Consider the following 25,241-nt stretch of genomic DNA (forward strand, 5'->3'; position numbering starts at 1 on the left):
TGATTAATCCAAATACTTCTATCCTATATAGTGAGGGACCTTCTTCCTTGCGCCCCCCTCTAAGTTTAACTTTTGCAATCAGACATTATTATCCCAGCCCTTCAATCCCCTTTATACAGTGGCCCTCTGCATCAATAGCCTCCCCCCCAACAGCATGGCATTAGCAGATTTCATTAGTATGTTCAGCTTTCTGACCACAGGCCATTAGTAAAGGCATTAAAAAAATGGTGCCTCTGGACATTATCCACTTCTATTTTCTCTTTAGCACTAGAAGCTGTTAGACTGCATTTACTGCTGTCCTTTCTTCACACAGTGTTATATACATGCACTCAAGTATTAAAAGTTCTTGTGTGACACTATCAAATGCTCTACTGCAAAGCCAGCTTCATTTCCTGCAAAGCTTTAAGTTTTTTTCCCCCCAAGAGGAAACAAACAAACAAAAAAAATCCACTTTCAATAAAGTAACAGAGAATGCTGGTAGGTCAGATCAAATTAACAGGTCTATAGACCAGAGATCACATTTCCTTCTCCTTCAGTAAGTAATGTTCATTACCCTGCAGCCATGCTGTTCTAGAGACAATCTATTAGATTGGTTTGTTTTGCAAAAGGATACAATTCAACTAAAACACCATCCATTCACTGAGTCAAACAGAAATAAAATAGTAACAGGCATCTAGGAAAAACAGAGAGCACACAGACACTCCAGTAATGAAAAGATGCAAGGCTGAGCAAATAAATTTATTTAGCATTTCACTTGTTTCCAGATAACACTGCAAGATTTGGACAAGATGACGTCTCTTGCATTTCCTTACATAGTAATTCACCACCTGTGAAGCCTAATGAACCTATGTACAGACTAGATGGAAGTTATATATCTGAACTGTTGAACTCCCAGACATAAACCCTTATGAGCTGGGTACAAGTTACATATTTATAGCTTACCTCAGAAAGATCTCGTTATTTTGTAACTGTTACACATGGCAGAACATCCATGTTAAATGATAAATTAACACTTGACTGTATTAACAAATATATTTATTCCAGAATTATTTTCTGGACTGCTACTAAAATTTATTTTAAGCAACGTAAACATGCATCAGATCCAACTAATTGTGATTAAACTACCACAGAATCTGGAATACAGTTGGCTTTCTAGCACTTCATGTTGGTACTCAATTAAAATACAAAATCACTAATGTTCTAATGTTAATGGACTTACTATTTGTTTATTGTGAAAGAATAAATTACAAACATGATATAAGCTTTGTGCATGTATGCATAAGTTTTGTTAAAAGTTTCATATAAAGGTTTAACTTACTGATGCTGATGGTGAGGGGGGGCGTTACAAAATTTTGCTTTCTGTCACCTTAAACTCTACTTGTGAACAACTGATAACCAGTGTGTGAAACTTCACCCATAGCAGCATGAAGTCTGCCAAGCAACATCATATTTACTTACGCCATGCAGACAAGACACATGCAAACAAGCGTACATAATAAATATTTAGTACCCATGTCAAATACCCATCAAACTAAAACTACATCCCTGTGCATCCCGAGAGTTCATGCTATTATTCCTCATGCATGCCGAAGGCTGTTGTCACGTTTGTCCTGAGCACAGTTCTGCCTCTGGAGTGACAGCTTTACACCCTCTCCCCCTGCTCCCTGCAAACTGACAAGAATCCTCTTTAGCTGTATTAAAACCAAATGAGCCAGTTTGGGAAGGATCCAAATCCAGTCTCAGTCTGAAGCAGTCAGACCAAACAGTGTGCTTTGTTAAAATAACCTCTGCAAAATTCCTCTTTTCAGTTTACAGTAAGGTGGCAGTTATCCCCACTGAACAGCAGATTTTTTTTTAAAAAGAGTGCTTATATTGTACAAGCTATTGGCAGAGTCTTATCCATAAATCCCAGACAGTAGGTCATGTCTCGGAAATCATCAGAGTACAACTGTCCTTCCCCAGTGGAAGGCAGTTTACACCATCCACCTTTGTTATTCACTGGCTAGTCAGTCAAGAAACAAACAAAAATCACCATCTGTGAGGGAATATGAACACAGCCATGACAGGTAAAAGGATGAAGACTGCTGTATTTTTTTTTTTTTAAGAGATTAAAGAGTTTTTCCACACCTGTCCATGGCTTCCACTACGACTGAGTCCTAAACCAGGATTTCAGATAATTCTGACCAGGATATTTCAAGAAAGCATTCTGTAATTAGCAAATGGCTAATAAGGCAGAGAGATTATTCACACACACCCTTTTATATCCATACTCTGTAAATTATGTATTTGCTCCCCCAGGTGCAGAAGGGTCCTTGCAGTACACATTTTTATATGCCATAATATATCACCCCCTACTGATGAAATACACCCAGGGAGTTTGAAGGTTTAGCAATTCTGAAACGATCAGAGCACATTTTTGTTTTTTTTGGGGGGTTTTTTGTTTTGTTTTTTTTTTTTGTTTTGTTTTTTTTGGTAGGTTTATAGAAACTGCAACATAAGTTAACCTAAGCACTCCTTTTTGGGAGGAAAAAAAAAAAAGTTAAACTAACTTTAATGTTGTGGTGGTAAAACATCAATTGCTTATTACCATAAAGATAAGCTTGTTTACTCCCATTTCACAGGATGAAGCTAATAAGTAAGTCCTTCACTGCACTGCATTTTAAGAAATATTGCCTCTATTGAGAATAGATAGCAACAACAACCTGTTCTGATATGCTCTTCAGAGTTCAAAACTGCATCTGTTTCAATAACTGCTCAAAGCCTTGCATTAGGCAGCTGGTTCCTTCAGGGAATTATAGCTTTTAACTGGCAGAGTAGCAGCAGATTTTAAAACTGAATAAGCAAAAACCCACTAGAAGATCTGGGGTGGAGGGGGTGGCTGGTGTGTGCAGTTGTAGCATAAAGAAGTAGGGATGAAAAAGACAAGTTTGTTCCAAAGAACAGGTTTTTGACGATGACTGGTAAAGAGCGCTGTGGAGAACTGCATTGAGAGTCCTTGGCATTTAGTCTATAGATCACAAATCAAGGCGGAAAGAGGTTTCTCCTATGTTTACAGACACATACATGTTCCCTGTAGATAAATACACAAACCATGCAACTACCAAGTGGAAGGCAGTGCCGTTTGGCCATCTCCCTAAGCGGGAGTGCGATAAAAGCTCTTCTTGAAAGAGTTGGGAGGTCCGTATGTTTCTCGCACGATACGGCGGCACTACAGAAGACGGAACGATCTACTGTTTGCTCTCTCGGGCACGGCTCCCGAGGCTCCTTCCCCCTCTCCCGGCGGCGGCGGGCCCGGGGAGCCGCCACACCGCCGCCCCGCCCGCCACAGCCCCGGCGCCGCTCCGCAGGGCGCCCGCACCGACCCGCTCCGGTCACTCCCCCCGGCTCCCACGGGGAGAGTCTGCGGGCGCTCAAGCCGAAAAGCCCCGTCCCGGTACGGGGAGTTCAGGCGCGGCGGGGACCGAGACCCAGCCCTTCCAGCGCGGAGGCGGCAGGGCCCCGGCAGAAGTCCCCGCCGCCGCCCCGGGAGGCGCCCGCCCCGTCTGGGGCAGCCCCCGAGGGCCAGCACCGGGCGGGTCCCCGTGCAGCCCCGCAGAGCCCCTCCGTTCCCCTGTGCCTCGCTTACCGGCTTCGGCATTTTGAGGGCTGCTGGTGCTTCTCCTCCTCCCAAGACGAACGTTCACACACCGGCTGCCTCGCCTCAGCCGACCGCCCTGTGAGGAGGAGGAAGGAGGAGCCGCTCCCGGCCACGGCGGCAGCACAACCCGCGAGTGCGGCGCCGGCCGCCCGGCGGCGGTTAAGTACGCAGGTGGGGCCGCGCCGGTGACTCACCGCCGCCGGCCATTACCCGCCGCTCCCCCCGGCGCTCGCGGAGCGCGGGATCGGCCTCGCCCAGTTACCGGGCTCCCCCCCACCCGCCCCCCAGGCGCATGGAGGCACCCGGTTACCGGAGCCTTCAGCCGCCCCCCAGGCCCCGCGAGGTGAGAGGTGGCGGGCGGAGAGGGGCGAACCCCCGCGCAACAGGTGCCGGTTTTTCTGCGTCGCCTCTTCTCCGTGCCCCTCACCCGAGACCCTCGCCCACCCCCGGCGCCGAACCCCGCCGCAACATGGCCGCCGGGCCGAGCCCCGCCGCCGCCGCGCCCGCACCTGCCGCTGCCGCCCGCCGCACCGGGGGCCCAGGGGCGCCCAGCGGGCCGGGCCCCGCCCGGTGCGGCCCGGCGGCGGGGATGGCGTTTCCTGAGCCGGCGGGGGGTCGGGGAAGGTGTCTGACGCGGGGGAGGCAGAGGCGTGTGAGGGAGCGCTGCCGTGCGTGGGGCCCACCGAGCCCCGTGCTGCCCCGGCCTCCCGCCCGCGCAACGGGGAGCGAGTTACTGTTTGTGGTAACGGTGGGCCCTGGCGCTTCCCGTGGTTTATCGGTAGGCTGTAATAGTCGCTGTGTTTTGAAGTCCAAAGTCGGGAGATAAAGTACTTAACGCAGGATTTCTTTGTGTATTAAAGCACATTTTCGGCGGTGGCAGCGAGGGGCAACTTTGAAAATCCATCTAAGCTCAGAAACTAGAGAGCAAAGAGCATCCTTCAATTGGCCCCGATCTTTCATCAAGACCCAACAAGAGCGTGCAAGTAGCCTAGCAACTTTTAGGCGTACAAAGATGACACAGTCTGCGTCTCTGCCCCTTGTTCCTTCTCCTGCCTCATCCATGAAGGCGCTCCTGCAGATAAAGCGGCTGCCAGCTCTGCAGGAGCTGCTGGCTCCCACAGCATCTCCTCGCTTGGCTGGTCGCAAGAGCACGTTGTATTTACATAGTCATGGGCAACGGCCTGTACAACACAGGTCTTCCGCTGTGCCCACAATGGCATGTAGCTGAGCTGTGAGATTGAGGAAATTGTGCAGCCTGTACCCAAGCTGCTGTCTGCAACATCCCCACTTCAAGCAGCATCTGGCTGTTTGGTCAGAAAAGGTGTAGGACAGGAACAGGGAGGCACAAGGTGAATAACAACCCGCTAAATGGAAAATAAATAGGGCACAGGACAGCCTGAGAAATATCAATGGATGGCAACAAAAAGGACAGCCCTAACAACATAGGTCTTGCATTGCAGGAGACCCAAAAGGTGTCTTCCCTCACAGAGTCCACTACGCAACTATTGGTAGTGCCACATTAAAATAAAAGAATCATTACTGCATCAGGTCTGCAAGAGAAAGGGGAAGGGAGCTGAGCCGGAGGCTGAGAGATTTCACGGTTATATTCCTTTCCTGTTGCATGATCACTGGGGATTAGAGGAGGCTTTACCATCAAAATGGAGCCATGGGGGTGGCAGCTTGCAACAGCAGGTGAGAAGAAATAGTCTAAGATGAACAGCTTCCAAGAAAAGGGCCAGGACATCAAACGTATTTGGGAAACAGATATGGCCTGTTTTCAGATGAAACAATTCCACCGAGATTTACTCGGATCTGATTAATTTAACAAAATATGATTTGTGAGGGGACTTCCTATACTCTTCTGTTAAGCAATAAATTTATGCTGGGATTCATGCCTTACTCAGTAGGATGATACTGGAGGTGGACCAGACCAGGTTATCACAGTGTTTTGGGTAGGCTGCCAGGCACAAAGGAACAACTGTTCCAAGTAAGGTGTGCTGTAAGAACCTGGCTTTTGCAGCTCTCACTCAGAACCCTAAGTGGCATTTGTGGATTTTCTTGAAGGTGGAAGAGTATAGAGATGAGATATTTTCATTCCTTAGTCTTAAAATCCAGATTTTGGCTATGATTGGAAAAAGAAAAGCCAAAACAAGTATGTGTGTCTGCATAGTCTAGAAACAGGGTATTGCACAGGTCTAATGTGAAGCCCATTTCCATACTGGGAGATTTCTATTCCCAAAATCCTTTCCTGTCCATAGCTCAAACATGGGCTCAGAGACCATCACCCTTGGGCTCCATGTTGTAGTGATTCCATGTCGGAGTGATGCCTCATTTAATATATCATAATCTCTTCAATGTCTTGAATCAGTCAGGTAAGTATTTGTTTCCATATGTTAGTTATATATCCAAGGTTAAACCCCTGATTTTTTTTTTTTTACACTTACCATTGCTTCCTAACCACAGAGACCTAGAGGCAAAAGGAATTTAGGTGACTAATAATTAAGTGTGGCAACATCCAATCTTTAGGTTCCTGTTTGCCACAGCACATAACCTTGTGCCATTCTCCCACAATCACCTGCAGTGCATGGGGAAAGGTTGATACCTCAGTGGTATCCATAACTACCCGCTTACTCAACACCACTCCACCCAAAACCAACCACCAGGAGCTTACACAGGAAGACATGTCTGCAGTGGAAGGAACCAGAACAACTCCCAGCTTGGAACAGATGTTAGACCCTTTGCTTCCCTCTTGGGCTTTCACCTTCTGCTAGGTGCGTTTTCAAACCCTCTTGCCTGCAGAGCACAGTGCCTTATTAAACGCTTGGTTAGGTGGGGTAGCAAGGTGTCTTTGTGACAGTATGAAACTCTCTTCTCTTCTATAGCTGGTTCCCTAAATTCCTTCCTTTATATTTCTCTCCCCAGCTCCTCCCCAAAAGGATGGGAAAGTATATAATGCCAGTCTCTTCTCCCCTTTTATACAGAAGCCTACTCATCCTTTTCAGATGCAAACCAATCTAACTCCTCTCTCCTCCAGAGTGGGGGGTGAAAGCCCTCAGTTCCCTGGTTTTCCTAAGAGTGTCCTGACAGCATATTGAATTTTTGGAGCATGGGCACCATGCATAATACTGATAAGCATCGTCTAAGAATGCTTACAGACTGAATCTCCTTTGGAGTCTGGGATAGGTAATATGGAAGCAGGCATGAAATTGGCATAAAGCAATCAACCCCCATCAAGACAGCCTGGGGCAGAAATATAAATATGAAAAAAAAACAAATGTAGAAGCTGGAAAAATTTTCACATGAAAAATCTATGTAGCTTGGTTACTTCTAGATTTAGATATTAGCTAAGCAAGAGAGAACTTTTATAGCCACCCTAACTACAGCATCTTCAGTCAGACCTCACAATTAAGCATAAGACCCAAATCAAAATGAAAGGCTTTAAGTTACAGGATTAAGATCTGCTCTGATCCAGCACTTACTCTTAACCTGCTTTATTAAGAGGATAGAATTACTAACAATTTACGGGAATTACTAAGGCAGGGGAGGTGATGAAAGGATCTCGATTGCTCAGCAGGTCAGTAGCAGACCCAGTTTCTGTTTTCTTCTCTATACCAGTTCCTGTACCTTACTGACCCCTAACCAAACTATGTCATCCTCGTCAAGCCTGCCTTCCCTGTTTTAAAGAGAAGACCATTTAATTTTCCGGCTCTCCTTTAATCTGTAGCATTCCAACTTGATGTAAAACATCTATGAATTCCAAGTATTTTCCAGAATTTGCTCAAGCAAGTCCTATCACTATAAAGTGGCTTTTGCTTAACAGGCCAATTTTTAGTCAACATAAAATGTCCTAAGGCGGATCACTCTGGAACTGGGAAACATGGAATCTTGTGCCCCAAAAACACCATTCTTGGTCACTCGCACAAAATCAATAATCTGAACAAGAGGCAGACCTGTGCTCCCTGTTTCTCCATATAGAAAGCTTCATCCAGGTTTGGCAAGGCATAGCTGGAAGAGTTTTGCATCTCTGCTGGTTTGTTTGCAGTTTTACTCTAGGCTTTTTAATAACTGGAAATCTATAGTAGCTAACTCTGTCCTCTTGACAACTCACAGACTGTGCATTTAGAATAGCAGTTAAAAGAAAGAACATTCAGTATTGTAGTTAAAGGAGAGGATACCACGTCCTGAGCTGTGTTTAGATTTAATGAGATTTGCTCTCATCTAGGACAGTCAAAAGGGTGATTTTCTTTGTCAGTTGGAAGAGCTGTAGAAGGAAAAAGAATCATATGGTATTATTGACAATAGCTTCTTTTTCATTGTGCATGACTGGATAGGCAGTTTATTCCCCATTGCAGTTTCTGAAATTTTGGCACTATAATTCCTGAAATGTCATGACTTCAGAAAGAGTGGCCAAGGACCTGGAGAGTTCTAGTTTCAGGAGCTGCTTCCCCACCTCCCACACTGAGTTTATTGAAAACCTGATGAATTCAGGTCACAGAGGACCAGCATCTATTGACAAAGCACTGTTGACATTCTCTGGATTTCTTTTGAAGGGGATATATGGGGTAAACGAGCACAAAGCTTGTGCCTCATTTTCATTTTTTCCTAAATGAGAAGCTGCTGCCAAGTTCAGTTAATGTTTTTTTTCCAGTAAGCATGGGTTCCCACGAGCATTCTTTTTTGCACTAACAAATGATTAGGTGGGTTCAGGCCTGGAAATAAACCTCATTAAACGATCCAGTGGTTACATGCTGGAAGACCCTTATCTTTGCATTCATTTTATTTTCCAGTCGCACCTCCAAGTATTCCTTGGGATTACCTGACCCTCTGATTGATCATCATGGAGCCCTATGGGGACATGCTAGGTTATGAAGAAATGTATATATAATGAAGTTTATGAAGGATTATTTTAAAACGTAGTAGGAAGGAAAAAGAAGCAGACAGACTTCAGGCTTTTATCTGGTTTGTTCTTACCCATCATAAAAGGAGAGAAAAGCTTGAAGGAAGATTATGAATATGTTTCTTCTCAGCAAAAATTCTGAAAAGTCCCAAGGCCAGTTTCATTTCAGTTTCCGTGAGAGCTGTTTAGTAACAACTCTAGTAACACATTCTTCACTCTTCTTCCACAGGAAACTTTCACAGGGAGTGATGCAAAGTGTGCAATAAAATCTTCTTTTGGACTGAAACAAAACATGATTTGGCATTTACATCTTGAGTACACTGAGACTGAGAAATTACAATAGATGAGGAAGGCAAGACTTACTGATGGGTAAAATATAGATAAAATATTACTCAGATTGAAGGCAAGTTTAAACATGCATGTGATCAGGGAAGGAAAATTTATGATAATCATCTCTGCAACTGAAATCCACAACGAATTATTGATCTTACCGACAAAAATAAACAAATAGGAAAAGCACTGAGAGTTTTCTGAATCTATTGCATGAGAACAATTATGTCACAAAGCATTGTTTAAAAATGAGTAAAATGACGACTGAATTTCATGACATATCGAATTTGTGGACATTATACTACACATGTAAATCCAGCCATGTTTGTCCAAGACTCAAAACAAATGGAAACTAGGGGCAACGCAGCTTTTACGTCTCAAAATGAAATAGTGATCTTAACGCGTATGATAAGAAAGGAAAGAGGAAGGGAGTTCCCCTCATTAAGTAATCTCTATTCCACCTTGATATCTTCCTTTGTGGTTTTTATTTGGAATCTGATTAAAAGCAGAACTGAGTGCCATATACTGCAAATACCCCTTGCACATCTGAACTCTCTCTATGGGGACCAGCTCTTTTAGTCTTGTTTTTAACATCAAACTAGAGATGTATAAAGACCGCATTGACAAAAACAGCAGGTCAAATACTGTTAACTAACTTAGTTCATGTACTTCACAAATGGAGCATAGATGTGTGCTTAGAGCAGGTGTGAGTCCTAAGGAAAGTGGAGGTACAGTAAATGCCCACTGATTGATAGAGGGAAAAATAATTCATCAGTCTATGTACAGGAGTTTTTTTACTCCAAGCTGTTTTATAATTATGTATACTGCTGACATTTGTATCGCTCTCACTGTGGGAATGAGGCTGTAAGAGTTCAAAAATACAAATAATAAGCTATTTCAACTTAACTAAGAGTGCCAAAATTCAGAATTTCAGGGCTAAAGTAAGACTGCAGAGTTCAACGTACAATTAATAGACACAGAGTACATTTTCTTTTCCTGTGATACGATTCTGACTCACACCTTTCAAGATCGTAAGGACTACATTGTTTGACTTTCAGCATAAACTAAGCTGTTGAGTTTTGCCTGGTGACTCTCAAATCAAGCCCGTAATATTAGAAAAGCCTTCAACCCCAGTCTCAAGACTGAATGACAGTGATTCTACCCCCTGTCCAGTTCTCTCCATGGCCAAGTGCTCTTTCAGTATAAGTTGTGAAAGTTGTTAGCATTGACTGGTACTCGTACTTCTCATTCGATTTCAGAAGATGCACTATCTGTAATGAGATTTGCAGTTAAATCCTCAGCCAAGATAAAACATCTAGCATGGTTCTTGCCTCAGCTAAGTCAGTAACATAAGCTGTGCATTACTGTGCAGTTTGGTGCCGTCTATCAAAAGACCATTTTCTCATATTTTTCCCTTTTTACAGGGTTTTTACCAATTTAAACAGAAATAATTGCTTGGTGCAGAGGTTACTAGGTAAAGTTGAGCAGGTCCCAAATATGACTCTAGCCTATTTTTCTACTCAGGACTGTCTTTCAGATTATCTTCCTGTATTTTGCCTAGCCTCATTTAAACGCCCACACAACAAGGCTTCTCCCCCTTTCAACATGAGAGATCAGGTTTATTTTGTAGTGTAAGGCTTAAAAAGCTTAAAAGGTGCATCCAATAGCAAGAGAAACAGAAAATATGTAATATTTGGGCTGCCGTTTATTACTGGTCCGTACATTAGCTCTTCTCTGCATCACTTGCTTCTGCTGCAGACAAGAATATTTCCAGGTGCCATTAGGAGCTCAGGTTATTTCTGCTCCACTCAGGCTGCAGCTGCCCAGCAGCAGTGCAAGCTGCACTGGGAACTCCTAGTGCTGAATTTGGAGAGAATATATAATAGGGACTTCTCTCTCTGATGAAGGAGGATAATTCTGACCTTAGCATATCATGAGTAAGACACTAAGCTGGAGTCTGAAGTGCAAGAATCCACCTATCTCTTGGGAAATCCTCTGTTTGCTCTGTGATAACACAATAATGCTGAAAAGAGGTGGGCACTGATAAAGACATTAATACCAATTACAAGGCAGGTATAAGCAGAGTGACATTGCTAAACAAAGCAGAACACTGCCTACTTTCACCAGACCTGAATTTTAACTCTGATATTTTGTAAGGGCTTACTTGAAACTGTACCTCAAATATTCATTCATGAGAAAAGGCTGTTTGTTTTTCACAGCAAACTGCTCATACACAATTTACAAATGGCTACATATATCCTTAATTAGTTTTCAACAACCCTGCTAAATACTGAGGGCAAACTAAATCCATTTTATGTCAAGGCTGCAGATACACAGTCACTTTATCTAATCAGCCCCAGCTGCCTTAAAGCGAGTAACTCAGAAACAAAGAGGCTACCAAACCAAATAACTTCTGTGAGGCCTGGCTGGAGGAGAAGGGGATCAGGTTGATTACTGCTCACCTGCCACACTGAGGCATGCAGGCAACCTGAAACAAAGGGAGTTTTCAGTGCTTCCCAATGACACACCTAGTTTGTGAAGTAATTACCTCTGACGCATGACACAAAAGATAAACACTGAGTCTTGTAGCATGTTGGCTAGCAACTCCTCAAAACACTTTGGAAAATAATATCATTATGCTACCTTTAAAATAGAAGGTGAATGTCACCTGTTTGCAGCAGGTAACCCAGAACCTAGGTATTAATCGAGTACCACTTGAGCCTCCAAAATAGACCTGAAGTGCTGCCTCAATTGTAACCAGGATTTCACACAGATTTTATTTGCTCCTAGGCAGAACATGGCTCAGCTCAGTGTTTTGCTTACTTAATAAGCTGATTATCTTTTTAAAGGTAGCATGATAAATTCTTTGGTCTCTTTTAATAAAAGACAAATGTAAGATGGGGGGGGGAAGTCTGTAACATTTAACCATATGATCACCTTCCGTGCCATGGTTTCATCTGCATGACCTCTTAGCAACTGCTAGCAATGCCTTTGGAGCCAGATTTGTTGGTCCACTGCTGTTTTGACCTTCAAGTGCTTATAGTGTGGGAGGAGAAGGGTGAGGTGCTGCTGGACTCCAGAAGCAGGGTGTTGTGTCCCTCCACCTGGTATCACTTGAGGGTGAGGATCTGATGACTCCAGAGCTAGTGGTTCATGAGCTATTTGTTCTGTATGTTTAATTATCTTGGAGCGGTAAAAACACTGTCATTGCAGCAATCAGATGTGAAGTAGAGTTTCTGTATCCCAAGAAGTTTCTCTGCTTTTCTCAACTCTGTAATTTGGCCTGACATACTTTGCTTTGGGTGTCTTAGCACAAACCTATGTCCATTAGAGACCTTCATAGACTTGCCTTGGATTATCTCCAAAGCCAGCCCCAGCTCAATACTGGATCTGAGCCCAACCAGGAGTACAAGAGCTGGAAACATCTTGCAGACATGGGTGAACCATATTGTCCCTAAGGCATGCTATGCTGTTATGTGTGGCATTTTCCTATGAGAACGTGGGTTGCCCGGTGTTGCTCTCCCTGCCTGTGGTCTGCCTGCCAGGGCAGATGGAGAGTGGGATGAAAGTGCAACATCAGCTATGGCTTTCTTCTGCAGAGTTCAGTTTTATGACCAAACACTGTTAGCGTTTGGGATGTAATTACAATAAGGGCTTCAGAGTAGGCCATACCGAGTAACATGGCCTGTTCTTGACACAGCGTGTTGAAGCGCAGTCACCCCAGAATCGGCCTCAGTTCAGTGTCTGAGTGCTCTGGGCCTAGGGCCATGAGTGGATTCTTGCCTCCCGCCCACGGCGAAACTGGTCTTTGATGCCTCTTTGCGAAAGCCTGCGAGAAGGGCTCTGCCCTCTCCATGCAGACATGGCAGGCCAGGCCTGGGGGGCAGTGTCCCTGCTCAGCCCTCCATGGCAGCTCTGCCAGGCAGGACAGCAGCACAGAGCGGTAAAACTAAGAGTCCTGGCTGCTGGCTTAGCTTCCCTTCACCTGCCTGACTCTGTGAGGCAGGAAAATGCCAAAAGCACCTTAGAGATGGCGACGAAACAGGGTTTGCACGTGCAGCTGATTCACAGGGTGGAGTAACAGCTGGATGTGCTTGCAAAGCAAGCCACGGGTCACACAGGCAGGGACCCTCCACAATGCAGATGTGCCTGGGAGGGTGCGCGGGCATCCTGGAGAGCTGCACCTGAGGTGCTCCCGGAAAGCAATGTGGGCAGGACTAACAAAATCACTTCACCCACGCTATTTCTCTCTGAGCACAATCATCTCTAGCAACACAGCATTTTTTCCCCTCGCGTTCAAATTGTTGGGAACTCTCTGGATCCCTTTAGGAGGCTGTCCCATAAGCGAGCAATGTCACAGCAAGGAATAATTTTCTACTGCATTGTATCTTTCCTAACATCTATATGTGCTCCTTCCCTGCATTGCTCCCAATACCCTCCACCCTTGTCACCTGAAATAACTGCTCGCTCATCACTGTAGTGGGTTTAGCTGTGCTGTATGAATCCAGAGAGATAAGAAACAATATTCTTTAGATAACAGCACAGATTCTTGCACAAAGTTCTTTCTTGTCTCAGAGTTCAGTCTGCACTCTTATTTAAAAAAAAAATAAATGTAACAAAAAAACACCTTTACAGGAATTACCTTAAAATGCAGCATGCAAATCATTAGTGCAGTCCTAAGGACTTTCAAAATGGTGGTGTTGTTTCAAGTCAGATTATGGCCACCATTTTCTCCACGGTTACCAATGTGTAGCACTTGATCTTTTTTTTCTGTGCTTCAAGCAGCAATTAAGTATTGTGTTTCAAATGCCACCACACAGCAACCATGAGTAAATAATGGCTTAAATAAGAAGTAAGAAAAAGTTTTGTTTGCTTTTGCAGGTGTTAAATTTCAGCAGGACAATCTAACTCAAACAAAGCCTTAAGCAAAAGTTACTGGAATTCCTGACTGACAACCTGAGTTTCATGTTAGACAAGGCAGATAATAAAAATTATCTCTCCTGGCTCTAAAATCTCTAACCACAGATTTTTACTACAGCTGTAAAATTCTGAGATTGAGTTTTTTTAACTACAGGTATAATATTTTTGTTTAATTTTTTAAAGCATGGGAAAAACGATTGCAACAACTACATGTGGTTAAACAATTTATTTCTGTAATGAGTATCCTTAAAAAGACCCCAAAGCAGTAAAACTTGCACTGACAAGCACATTGCAGGATTGAAATGTGAATTTAGGTTATTTTCTTGTTCTTCTGGTAACCTGGTTATTCCTCCCTTGAGAAGAAATGCAATGCTACGTATCCAGTACCCAGATGGATTCAAACTTACATCCTGTAAGCAATCTCATAACGTTAGGAAAAAGGTAATTGAATATTTTTAGACCCAGTAATTAATTCTGTGGAACCCATTTATGGGAAACTCAGCTGCAGTGAAACCCTGCTTGTAGAGAAGAGAATGAAAGCTGCAAGTTGTTTCAATGCAAACAAGTGATGCTTGTAAGTGAGCCCCTTCCCACAGGACTCAAGCTTGCAATCCTGCCCCCGTGTCAAAGCCCTGCAGTCAAGGTGGTGGGACCAGGCCTGTAACCGAGAGGTTTAGTGAAGAAAATTCCATGACTTCACTACGACAGGCTCCCATTGTAATTCTTAATTGGTTACTTTAGATTACCCTCTCAGCCAACCCTTGTTAATGTGAAATGATAACCTTGAACTGTGTTCATGGTTTAAGTATTATCCAAAGACCTGCACGCAGCATACCAGGACAAAGTCAGAAATTCCTTTGCACTTGTGTGAGGTCAGAATCAGGCTGATTCTGTCAGCCTGATCACAGGATCACATTAATCTAACTGTTTATGGCCCTTATCAAACACTAGATTAAGGGTTTGTGTGTGCCAGTCTGGAAAGAGAGTTTACCAGCCTGATTCTGCTACTTTTAGTCATGGTGCTATTACCTGATGTCTTGTGCATTTAAACACGAGTAGAGGTGGAAGAGGTGAGTTCTGTTCTTTAGAAAACTTGAGATCACATGAATGGAACAAATCAGTGGTTCAGAAATTATAAGAATCTGAGGGAATTAGGGGAAGTTGAAGCAGTCCTAGTCAGAATGGTTTCCCTTTTATCAAGTCAAGCTAAATGCTTACGTGTGTTGTTTGTGCTGGAGAGAGACAGAGGAGAAATTCTTTAAAATAACAGATTCCTTTTAATCTGATCTTTAATGTAATGATTCTCAGGTTTCTGTTGTGTTTTTTTGCAATGTATTCTGTAACATTATACACATTCTGTATTTATGTGTTCTATACACACATTAATTACATGTGGCTTTGATATGAACAGCCTCCTTCTCGCTCCTTTGAGAAGACTAGTGGGATGGTGCCAGGTGGCACTGCTCAAGTGAGGGAGGGTCAGTCAGATTTGGCTCACACGACACAAGGAGAGAGAGCGTAAATATGAACCTACTCCTTGAATTATTGAAGATCTATGGATCTATGCACCTCAGCACCCATGTGCTGCTTCCTGGAGCCCTCAAAAGCCTCTCTGCTCTGCTCAGCAATTCCTTTTGCATCTTCCAACCCAAAGCTGCTTTTTCAATACTTGTTTACCCACAGCCTGTTAGCGGTGCCCTTCAAGCCACACTGTGTTTCAGCTCCTCTCCACTCTCCCTGCTCCCCTTCGAGCCCTCACCCCTCAGCCCAGCTGGGAGCCAGGGAGGCAGTTGCACCAATGGTCCTGGTTCTCCCCACAGGTGAGAGGGGAGAGGAGAGCACAGTGGAATGAGGAGAGGTGCAATCCCTGTTGTTCACAGTAAAGAAGCAAGGTGTGGCTCATCCCGAATTTGCCTGAAACACTATCTCATGAAAGGACAGCCGGCAACCAGGAAGAAGGTTTATCAGGTGAAGATTACTTGGAATTGTCCATCCAGGCCCTACAACAAAGGCTGGGCCTGATGGGATTGCGAGTTTTGGTCTGTGTAATATGGTTAATAAAAAAACTGCCCACAAACAAGGTGAACTGGCTCCAGGTGTTATGGGCAGGGAACAGACTGCTGTGGGACGCACAAGGACCTTCACTGGAGCACATCTACAGGGCAGTACATGCAGGACACAAAGGGTCTGCTACAGCAGCCAGTAAACGTTATATTATCCTAACCGCATAACAAGTCAGGTTTATTATTCTTCAGGTCTATTTTTATTAATATTCAGTTAATACAGCAGTGAGCAGGATGTATCCACAGGTCTATCCATAAAGGAAGTAATTTACTGCCTGCTTTACAACAGTGCTGTGTAAACAAACACTTGAGTTGCATTAAGTACTGCATTTCTATGGGAGTAGTGGCATACTCAGGTGAGAGCAAACCCAACACTCTGGAGAAAACCAAGCCCCAGCTCCCACTGTTACCAGTCCACAACAGTGTAAAAATAAATCAATGTTGTTAATCAGAAAAATTGAGGAACTGAAAATTATGCCAGCATGCTCTTTAAAATTCAATGTTTCTATTTTTTCCACTGGACTTCTGCTTTGTGCAGCTTGAATACAGCATTAGAGAGGCCCTGTCCTTACTCTAAAACTCTCATGGATTTCAGTCAGTCAGGATCAGGCCCAGGATGGGCACCTGAAACCAAAAGGGTAAGAAAGGAAGCCCAAGGGACCATCCTTACTTCCCAGCATCAGAGTGATTTCTTATAAATGCCTTAAAACACTCTTAAAAAATTAAAAATATTTATAAATATATAATTCTACAATCCCTGTCTTGGCCTGTTACACCTGTCTCTGTATGAGAGGCAGATTTTCCTCTATTCTTTCTCCCTAAATCACAGAGCAGGCTTCAAATGTCATTATTCAACTGTTTCTTTCTCCACAGACGTAACAGTTTCTCGTAGTGCAGTTTCACCGCTGAACAGCAAATGGAACTGACCCAGATGGAGACAGGGATCTGTAAGACCCTCCTCAGATTTGCAGTGTTTCCTTGCCGCAAAGCGCATGTCTGAACTGTTTGTTGGGCCCCTGCAGCAAGGCATGTATCTCATTGTGAGACGACTGACTTCAGCTCATCCTTGAAACCAGCATCCTCCAGAACTCAGTGAAATTACAACACTTGTTTCACCATGTACATATACTTGAGTCTTGCTGAACTGGAACCTGAATAAAGCATGGGTCCAGCAAGCATTCCTGTACGTGCTCGAGGATAACAGTTGACTAATCAATTTGGGGAGAGCTGATGGACAACTGCTAGTGACTGTGACTTTCAGTAAAACTAATTTTCATCCTTAAAATTTTTCGAATCATTTCAGTATGTATGTCTGTACATAAGTCACTGTGGCATACATACTGCCCTGTTTCTTGCAGACATAGGAGCTTTGAATTTTTACTCTCCACCCTCCCACATTCCGGTGCAATTCCTTTCCTTAATGAGCGTGCACACAAAGTGACCTCTGTGTTCCCTTCTGCAAAATTGCGCACTGTATCCCTGAACTCTGGAGCTCACATTTTCATGATAAAAGGTGCAATTATTTTCCCATGCAGCAACATTTGCAACGAGGCTGGCTTTGCAAACAGATCGTCAACTTCTCATTAGGTTGACAAAAAATTGGTCAGCCTGAGAAGAAATCTTTTGCACGTGGCAAATTAGTTTTATTTATGCACCCCTTTACATTAGTCTTTTAAAAGAGCCTCCTGAAGGCAAAGGCAGACACTACTGCTCAGTCCACCCTTCCCTGTGCATTACAAATGGTTTATTAATGAGGCAGGTAGAATCTGATTTTATGCAATCAGTCATGAAAATGTGTTAACAACTGCAACCTAAAATTAGCACCTTTCATGACTACAAGATAATTACCAAACTTCCCTCAATTACATGATTTTCCTTAACAGTTACAGTTTCATCTTTGTCATTCTGGGGTCTCAGAAAACTCTAAGCAGCACACTCCATTGGTGACCAAGGCACTGACAAGGCAGAAACTGGATCTGTGTAATTCTAAACACTACTCACAGATCTCTTTTCCCCCACACTAGATGAGATTCAGTGAGTACAAAACTCCACTGACAGTCTTTGACCATGCCTTTGATTTGTGGTGGTGGCAAAACTGCTTGTCCCAGTAACCTCCAGTTATGACATTCAAGTGATAAAAACCACACAAATCAACACCTCCACTAACAATGCAATTTCGCTATTTTAATGTGGGGAATTACTTGCGTTTTACTTTTGGCACAGGTTCTGATTTAATTCCCAGTTAAGTCAATGAGAGCCTGGAGAATCTTTTGGTTTGCTTCAGTGATAGGGGATAAACCCAGCAGTCAAGGTTTATTCTCCAAATATTATCTGCTTATCAGGCAGTTGATATTGTTAGCTCAAAGGCAATAAAAACTTTGCATCCAAATATAAGATTTTGTGAGATCTTAGTTGACAGACGGATTTATAATGGATAATACAACCTTGAATTTCTTCTTAAACTTTAGTTAATTGAAACATTTGGGAAGTGTGGATCTTTCTAAAACAACCTTTTGAGGAACCATACTGAAATTACGTTGCCTGCTCAGGAGCTTTAATGTCAGTTAACCCCAACTTTCCAATCACTGTAAACCATCTTTAAATTAAGACTATTATAAAACTGGATTCTAATTTTGTTTGGATAAAGCAACTCAAGACACGACATGGACAGAGTTAACCAGATACAAGACAGATCTATACTAAAACTGCAAATTTTACTTTCTCTTCCCTCCTAAACTTTTTCCCCAGTGAAGAAAATATAGCAGCAGGCTTTATAAAAAATTCAGTGAATCTTTATGCACCGAGGGCATGGGCTTGAATATACTGAAATTCTTTAAAAGACTCTCATAGGCTTCAGTGGACTTGTAGTCAAGATGTGAATGTGAGAGGCAAGAGATTCCCCAATTTTTTTCTAAATATGATCAACAGTGATGGAAGTGACCAGCTCTGTGAAATGTTGTGTAAAATTTTGTAGTACGCTATTGTATATGGCTTGATAATGATACAGACGTGAGAGCCTGGGAAGTAGTATGGAATAGAGTAATTCCTGAGTGAACCACCTTCTGGAAGATTTTATTGTAATGAATTAATGGGCAGCAGATGCTGTGAGGAATGCATTTCTCTGTCTTTCAACAGCGCTTCATATGTAGAATAAATACATGTGAAGCATGCTACACCTCTAAATATATGCACCAAAGACGTATAGCCAGGATTTCTCTTTAGAAATTACAAAGCACTATCAGGTGACCAGTAGCATAATCTTTAGTTTAAATAATTCAATACTTCTGAGAATAATTTTTAAGCCATAACATAAATAGGTTCTGAAATCCTACAACAGAAGTTGGACAAACAGAAACAGCTTCTGCAAAGTTTATCTTTTGCACTCCACTTGCCAAAAACGTGGTCTAAATCAGGAAATGGTGTGAACTAAACCAGTCAAAGTCCAACTAATTAATATTTTACTATAGCTGTTAGCAGACAAGACTGTAAAAAGCCCTTCTTCCCCGTCTGCGCGCTTAGCATGTGATAGGCCTATCACCTGGCAGAAACTGTCCAGGAGCCTTCTGGCTCAGGCTCCAGATTAACACAGATCTTGTCTGCGCAGACAAATTCCTGTGGGCGATGAAGGGCTTACACAAATGAGTGTTTCAGGGCCACACCAGCATGTTGTTGCGTTTGCAACCTGTCTAACTGCCAGAAGATGCACTGGCTGTAGAAAACTGGGGATTTCCCACGACACCCATATATCCACGTGATTTGACTTCTGCATCCTCCTAAGAGCTACATCCAAGAACTCCAGGGGTGATGATTCCTGTGAGACTTAAGGGAGGTAATTAACACTGCTTGTTCAGTCTCATGCTACATTTGCCAAGCTAATACATGCACCTTTTTCCAAGTGCTGTCTCAGTTGAACGGTTTGGTGAACTGGAGAATCTTCCACCCCCACGTAAGAATACTGGGCAATTGGATCTTGACACTACTTACTGTTGAGCTCTTTGACCACATGAAAAGATGATCTGGTCTTTCATCTTTACCAGTAGTTTTCTGACCTTAATCTCAGGTGCACACCAATATACCAGCAGACCTACTGGAGGGACTGCAGCTGTTAAAGGCATACATCTCAACCACAGTCACAAACGGCTTCTATAAATAGAGCATGAAAGTCACACATGGCTTTTATGGGCCAGGTGTTCTAGAAGCTATTTTTGAGTGGCACTGAATCCTACCAACATATTTACCCCATTTGTTAAATGTTTACAGACTGCTTGTGCTATATGCCAAAAATAAATCTCCATCGGACTCTGTCATGGATGAGGGGCACGTGAGGATGCTCCTACCCAGAGACCAAAATCAGCAAAGCTGAATTAAGGTTGGTTATACATCTAGAGATGGACACAACCTGGCCCGCTTCCTGCCAGTTCATTTCACTGCTGTCAGGGGTATCAGAGGTTGCACACCATGCTCTCACAGCTAGACTGACACCAGAGGCAGCTGTGGCTGCTGCAGCCGGTATCCCTCTCCACCCCTCAGGTTCACTCCTAAACCCAACGAACCATGAGCCTCTTGTCCCTTCACTGCTGGAAGGACACGGGCGGACAACTGAGAGCAGCATCACAGCACATTCTCCCCTTTTACAGGGAAGGCCAAGGAGGACAGCCCTGAAATACACCTCTGACCCTCCCGCCCGCAGCTCCTCTGGCAATTCCGCCCTCGGCCGCTGCTGCCCCCTCCAGCCTGCCCCGGGAGACGCCGGCGAGGCAGCAGCCCTCGGCCCGTCTGCACTGGAGCCTCCCCTCAGCCCCGCCGCCATTTTGAACGGGGAGCTGAACGGCCCGGAGGTGGCAGAGGGCCCCGGAGGTGGCAGAGGGCCCCGGAGGTGGCAGAGGGCCCCGGAGGTGGCAGAGGGCCCCAGGGCAGCGACGACCAGTGACCCCCCCCCACCTCCATCAAGGGCAGAAACCCGTGGCTTCCCCCCCTCACCGCGCTGAGGCTGTGATGGAGCTGCCCCCCACCCCACCAAAACACCCAACCCCGGAGCCCTGCGCATGCGCACGCCCGCCGCCCCGTCACCCCGGGGAAAGGCGGGGAACGGTGGGACTTTGCCCTGGGAGAGCCGGTGGCGTCACACGGGCGGCGGCCAATGAGAGAGCGCGATTAAAATAGCGCGCTATAAATAGCAGCCCGCGGGCCGCGGCGTCAGGTGCGGGGGGGCTGTATGGGATGGCGGCGGGGTTTGGGGTGGGGGGGGCGGGTGCCGCCGTCCCCTCGTCCCTCCGGCTCCCCACCGCCCTCCCGGAGCCGGCTAGGCGCCGCCGGGGCGCGTCCGCCTCCCCCTGAGGGAGACCCCAGGACAGGGCGCGACGCCCCCCGGGCCGTGGTGCCTCGTCTCTTCATCTCCCCTCCAGGACTCGGTGATTCTTCCTGATGGCTTTAGTTAATTTCTTCCTGTAGAGCGTGCCCTCCTCCTCTCTCCGTGGTGCGGCAGAAAATGGTTTCGGGGCTACTACGGGGCCAGGCCCTTCCCGGGTGGGATCCTGCTGGAAAGACGCAGGCCTGCCCCGCTCGGGGCTTGCTGCTCGGGCCTCCCGGCCCTGTATAGGCATGCACCACGAATGCATCAACCCATAGCCACCAACGGAGAAACATAAGCTGAGGTTTTCTTTTTTTATTCTTTTTCCGTCTGGGAAAGACGGGGATGTATCACATGGAGGTGAGTAGAGGAGAACTGTCTTAAACATGACAGAATGAGAGCAAATGGTCTTCTAGTAGATTTTTGCTTTAGTATGTGATCAGGAAAATGTTAAAAATGTGCCAAGTTCCTGACAATACGTAAGGCTGCAAGTGCTACAACTGCAGTGAGTCACTTAAAAGATGTGTTCCTACTTGCCTGCACGATGCTGGTTTTGTGAAAATGCCCATAGCACACCCATTCTTGGTCTGCACTGTGCAATTGTTACACGTGTTCTTGCTAATTGCATACACTATGTTGTTGCTCTCCTATCAGGTAAGGTATCTGCTGTAGGGTCACAGGGATTTGAGCTTTATTTGTTGGGTGTTTGGTTTTTGCTACTTTTTGTGAGACCTTGGTAAGATAATAAAGAATATGCATTTGCTATTTGGGAACATACATTGCAGTGTATTTTATATAATTATATATGTATATATACTTTCATCCAACTGAATAAATATGAAGCTTATTCTCTGTTCTTTACAAAGTTGCTGCTGGATCCAAGGAGAAATATTTACTGGAATGCTTAACATGGTATCTGGGGGGAGGAGGGATCATCAAATGAAATTATGAGGTGGCAGGTTCAAAAGAAGGTAACTCTTCACGCAAAACAATACATCTTGGAACTCATTGCTACAGGATGTTGAGGATGCTAGAAGTTCAAAAAGCAATTAGACACAATCACGGAAGAAGAATCTGTGCAGAGATGTTCAACGCAAGCACCTCTGATTCAGGAGCCCTTTGAGGTGCAAATCTACATCCTGCGGAAGCATTTTGGGGAGCAGGCTCCCCTGTTGTCACGCTGTCATTAGGTGATTCCTGTTGTCCTGGGCTGGACTAGAAATGCTGCTCTTCTGATCCAGCATGGTCATCTCTATGTTTAACTGTCATTTCATTTAATGTGGGTGGGTTTTTTTCAACAATCTTTAATAAATCCTAAACAGCAATTCTTGCAATAAACTTTTGTGGTATGTAAATACTCTTTCCTTATGCTCTGCACATCTCTGTTCATTCTTGCCCATTGCTCTGAATGAGGGATGGACTGGTGCTTTACTGTGTGTTTATAATGCTGCAGCATTAAGCTGAGCACTGGTCCATGTCTGTATTGTACAATTATCCAGGAAATATAAATATTATTAATCTGTATTTCTGAAGCTGACCACAAGCCAAAAGGTCTGCTGCTCATATAAACATCCCGAGTAAGAAATCATGGAGCCCCAGCCCTCATTCCCTGGTGGAATGTGCCAGATGGGCCATTTGAGAAAGCGATTAAAATACCAGCAATACCTGCCTAAAGCGCTGCAAATACCACGCTCCACAGCTGCGAGCCCTTGGATTTATTACCTTGGAGCATGGGACTGGTGCCGCTGAAGGGGGAGATGCCGGCATAGCAGAAGGGGTGCGAGGGGCTGTGGGGTGCCAGCCCCCACCTCTGAGGTGGGTCCCCCGGCTCCGTGCCTGAGGCAGAGGGGAAGGGGTGTCTGTGAGGGGGCACGGCAGAGGGCCTGGTGAGGGGCTGCATGGGCACCTGATGAGGACCACGCGCTGGCAGTAGGCTTGGAAATTGGAAATGGGGTAGGCTGGGCTTGGTCCTTGGATTTTTCCTGATCGAAGGGAGATACAGTCGCCTTGTGTGACATGGGTAGCTCCTGTTCCAGCCTTGCTGCCAGAAGGAGATGGGTTGATGCATACATTTTCCATTGAAGGATCAGTTGTCCACATTGATGCTTTTTTTTTTTTTTCAAAGACAAGCCTAATTTTTGTGCTCAAGAATGGATGTGCCCTGAAATAGTACTGGGAACAGAGGCATGAGCAGATCTTTGTATTGAACAGTATTCAGCACAGATCTTCTGAAAAAGTCCTAATTCTTTTCCTGCCAAGGCTGGACAACCACCATAGACTTAATTTAAACATAATGGAAATCCAATATATCTGTTGTAGGGCAGGGGCGAACAACCCAGGGGAAGACCTTTTCCCTAAAGAGAATTGAAAAGAGGAAGGGCATGTGCTTCTGCTGAGGTGTGTCCTTGCCACACAGATGGGATGTGTACAGCTCTTGGCTTGGAGACACAGCTTCCCACGTATGCAAGGATCCAGCTCAGGATGGAAGTGGGTAACCCAGACAAAGCCAAATAAAATGGTAAACCTGTTCTTCCTCCTGTCTGTCTCACCTGTGTTCCTGTTGCTCTGCTGGCTTTGCAGGGCAGCGGTGAGAGGCTGCAGGCATACAGAATGAGAGACAGCATGTGCTTATAGAGGTTGACAATGGAAGCGAGTCCTGCTGCAAAGTTACTTTTCTTTTATGCAACTGCCATTTGTGTTGCTGATAGCTATGCAGCTGATGGTGTTAGCAGCCCCTCAGAGGTAACATTTTCGTAAGCATGAGTAGTTCTCCAACAGCTGCTTAAACATGCAACCACACCTTGGACTCAGATGCTTTGTGTAGTACTTTTCTCCAGGAGTGAGTTAGCATATAGTTTAAATAAAGACATTAAAACTGAATTTATTGTTTAGTCAGAGGGCACAGGCCTGCAGGGGATGGGGTAGGTCACTGAGCTCAGTGACCTATAATAAAAAAATTTGTATTTATTAAACAAAGGTAATACTACTGGATTTGTGAATTTCAGTATTAGCAACCTGATTGTTTGCAATAACCATGTTCTTAGGTTTTTTTAAGTGAGTAGATTTTTATACCTGCCTGGAACACGAAAATACATTTCTCAGCTATTTCACTCATGGTCACCCAGCATCACAGGTAACCTCAGTGGAAGAGAGGAGCTTTGGGGAAGCTCAGAACTAGTGTCACGGCCAGCCTGCTCTGCCTCTGCCTGCCACCCTCTGCCGCAACTGTCCCCAACAAGCCCCTGGGGCGCTGCAGTCCCAGGTGGCTCCCACAGCAAGTCCATCCTTGGCACTGCATGGAGCAGGGACCGTGAGACTCTCCACAGGCACCTGTGGAGTGTCCAGTGTCAGGACCTCGAGGGCTGCTCTGGCAAATCCAAATGCTTGTGGGTTTGGCTTTGCCACATCAGTAAAATACCCGTCAGAAGCAACATATTCGTTGGGAAGGGTTGAAGTATTGAGGAGTACAGACCCAGGAGTGACCAGCAGTGGATCCCTGAGCAGGGCAAGTGTGCTTCCCAGGCCGGAGCAGTCTCACACTACGAGCAGGGGGTTGTGCAGGCACAGATGCTGCCAGGTGACCTCAGGCACCAGCTCTGTGCAGAAGTATGTTGGCAGAGGTGGCTGCCCAGCCCCACGGAGAGCATGGGCCCGTGGAGAAACCCTTGCTGGAGTGCTCTCATCTTCCCTAACCCTTGGCCATATGAGGATTTTGGCAGGCAGCTTACAGGAGCATGAAGGTTGGTCACCCTGGAATAACTTCACTTCTCCAGCCTCCAAGACATTAACTTGCCACTGCTACACAACAGACACCCAGGGATCAGCTGTAACTGTCAGGGACACAACTCTTCTACCTCTCGTTACCAGCCAGCTCCCTCCCCGTATGTCAGTTTGTCCCTGCTGCACGTTTCTAACGCTGCTTTGTGCAAATATTTTAATGCAAATGGAAGGAAATGCAGCAGAACCTGCCCAACCACTGATCTGTCTGCTAGCAAGATGCCCTCTCTGGGTCAGTGCCGTGCAATTTTTATTGGCACAGGAGCA

General features: G+C 45.0%; 1 protein-coding gene and 2 long non-coding RNA genes across 3 annotated transcripts in view; 2 read left to right on the forward strand and 1 right to left on the reverse strand.

Moving 5' to 3' along the window:
* Nucleotides 1-3,775, reverse strand: part of EZR (ezrin) — a 37,128-nt gene extending 33,353 nt beyond the window's left edge. Inside the window, exon 1 of the mRNA XM_042795783.1 lies at nt 3,626-3,775. Coding sequence (XP_042651717.1) covers nt 3,626-3,637 — 12 coding nt within the window. The 5' untranslated portion in view covers nt 3,638-3,775. The remainder of the gene's footprint in view (nt 1-3,625) is intronic.
* Nucleotides 3,706-17,338, forward strand: LOC116959174. Its single transcript, XR_004405710.2, has 3 exons — nt 3,706-3,808; nt 15,605-15,752; nt 16,721-17,338. It is a non-coding gene; the product is annotated as an uncharacterized LOC116959174 (long non-coding RNA).
* A 3,730-nt stretch (nt 17,339-21,068) lies between these two features.
* LOC116959178 lies at nt 21,069-22,522 on the forward strand. The gene is made up of 2 exons (XR_004405717.2): nt 21,069-21,557; nt 22,064-22,522. It is a non-coding gene; the product is annotated as an uncharacterized LOC116959178 (long non-coding RNA).
* The last annotated feature ends 2,719 nt before the right edge of the window (nt 22,523-25,241 follow it).

The sequence above is a fragment of the Tyto alba genome, unplaced genomic scaffold (assembly GCF_018691265.1).
Source record: "Tyto alba isolate M040663 unplaced genomic scaffold, T.alba_DEE_v4.0 Super-Scaffold_22, whole genome shotgun sequence".
Lineage (NCBI taxonomy): Eukaryota > Metazoa > Chordata > Aves > Strigiformes > Tytonidae > Tyto > Tyto alba.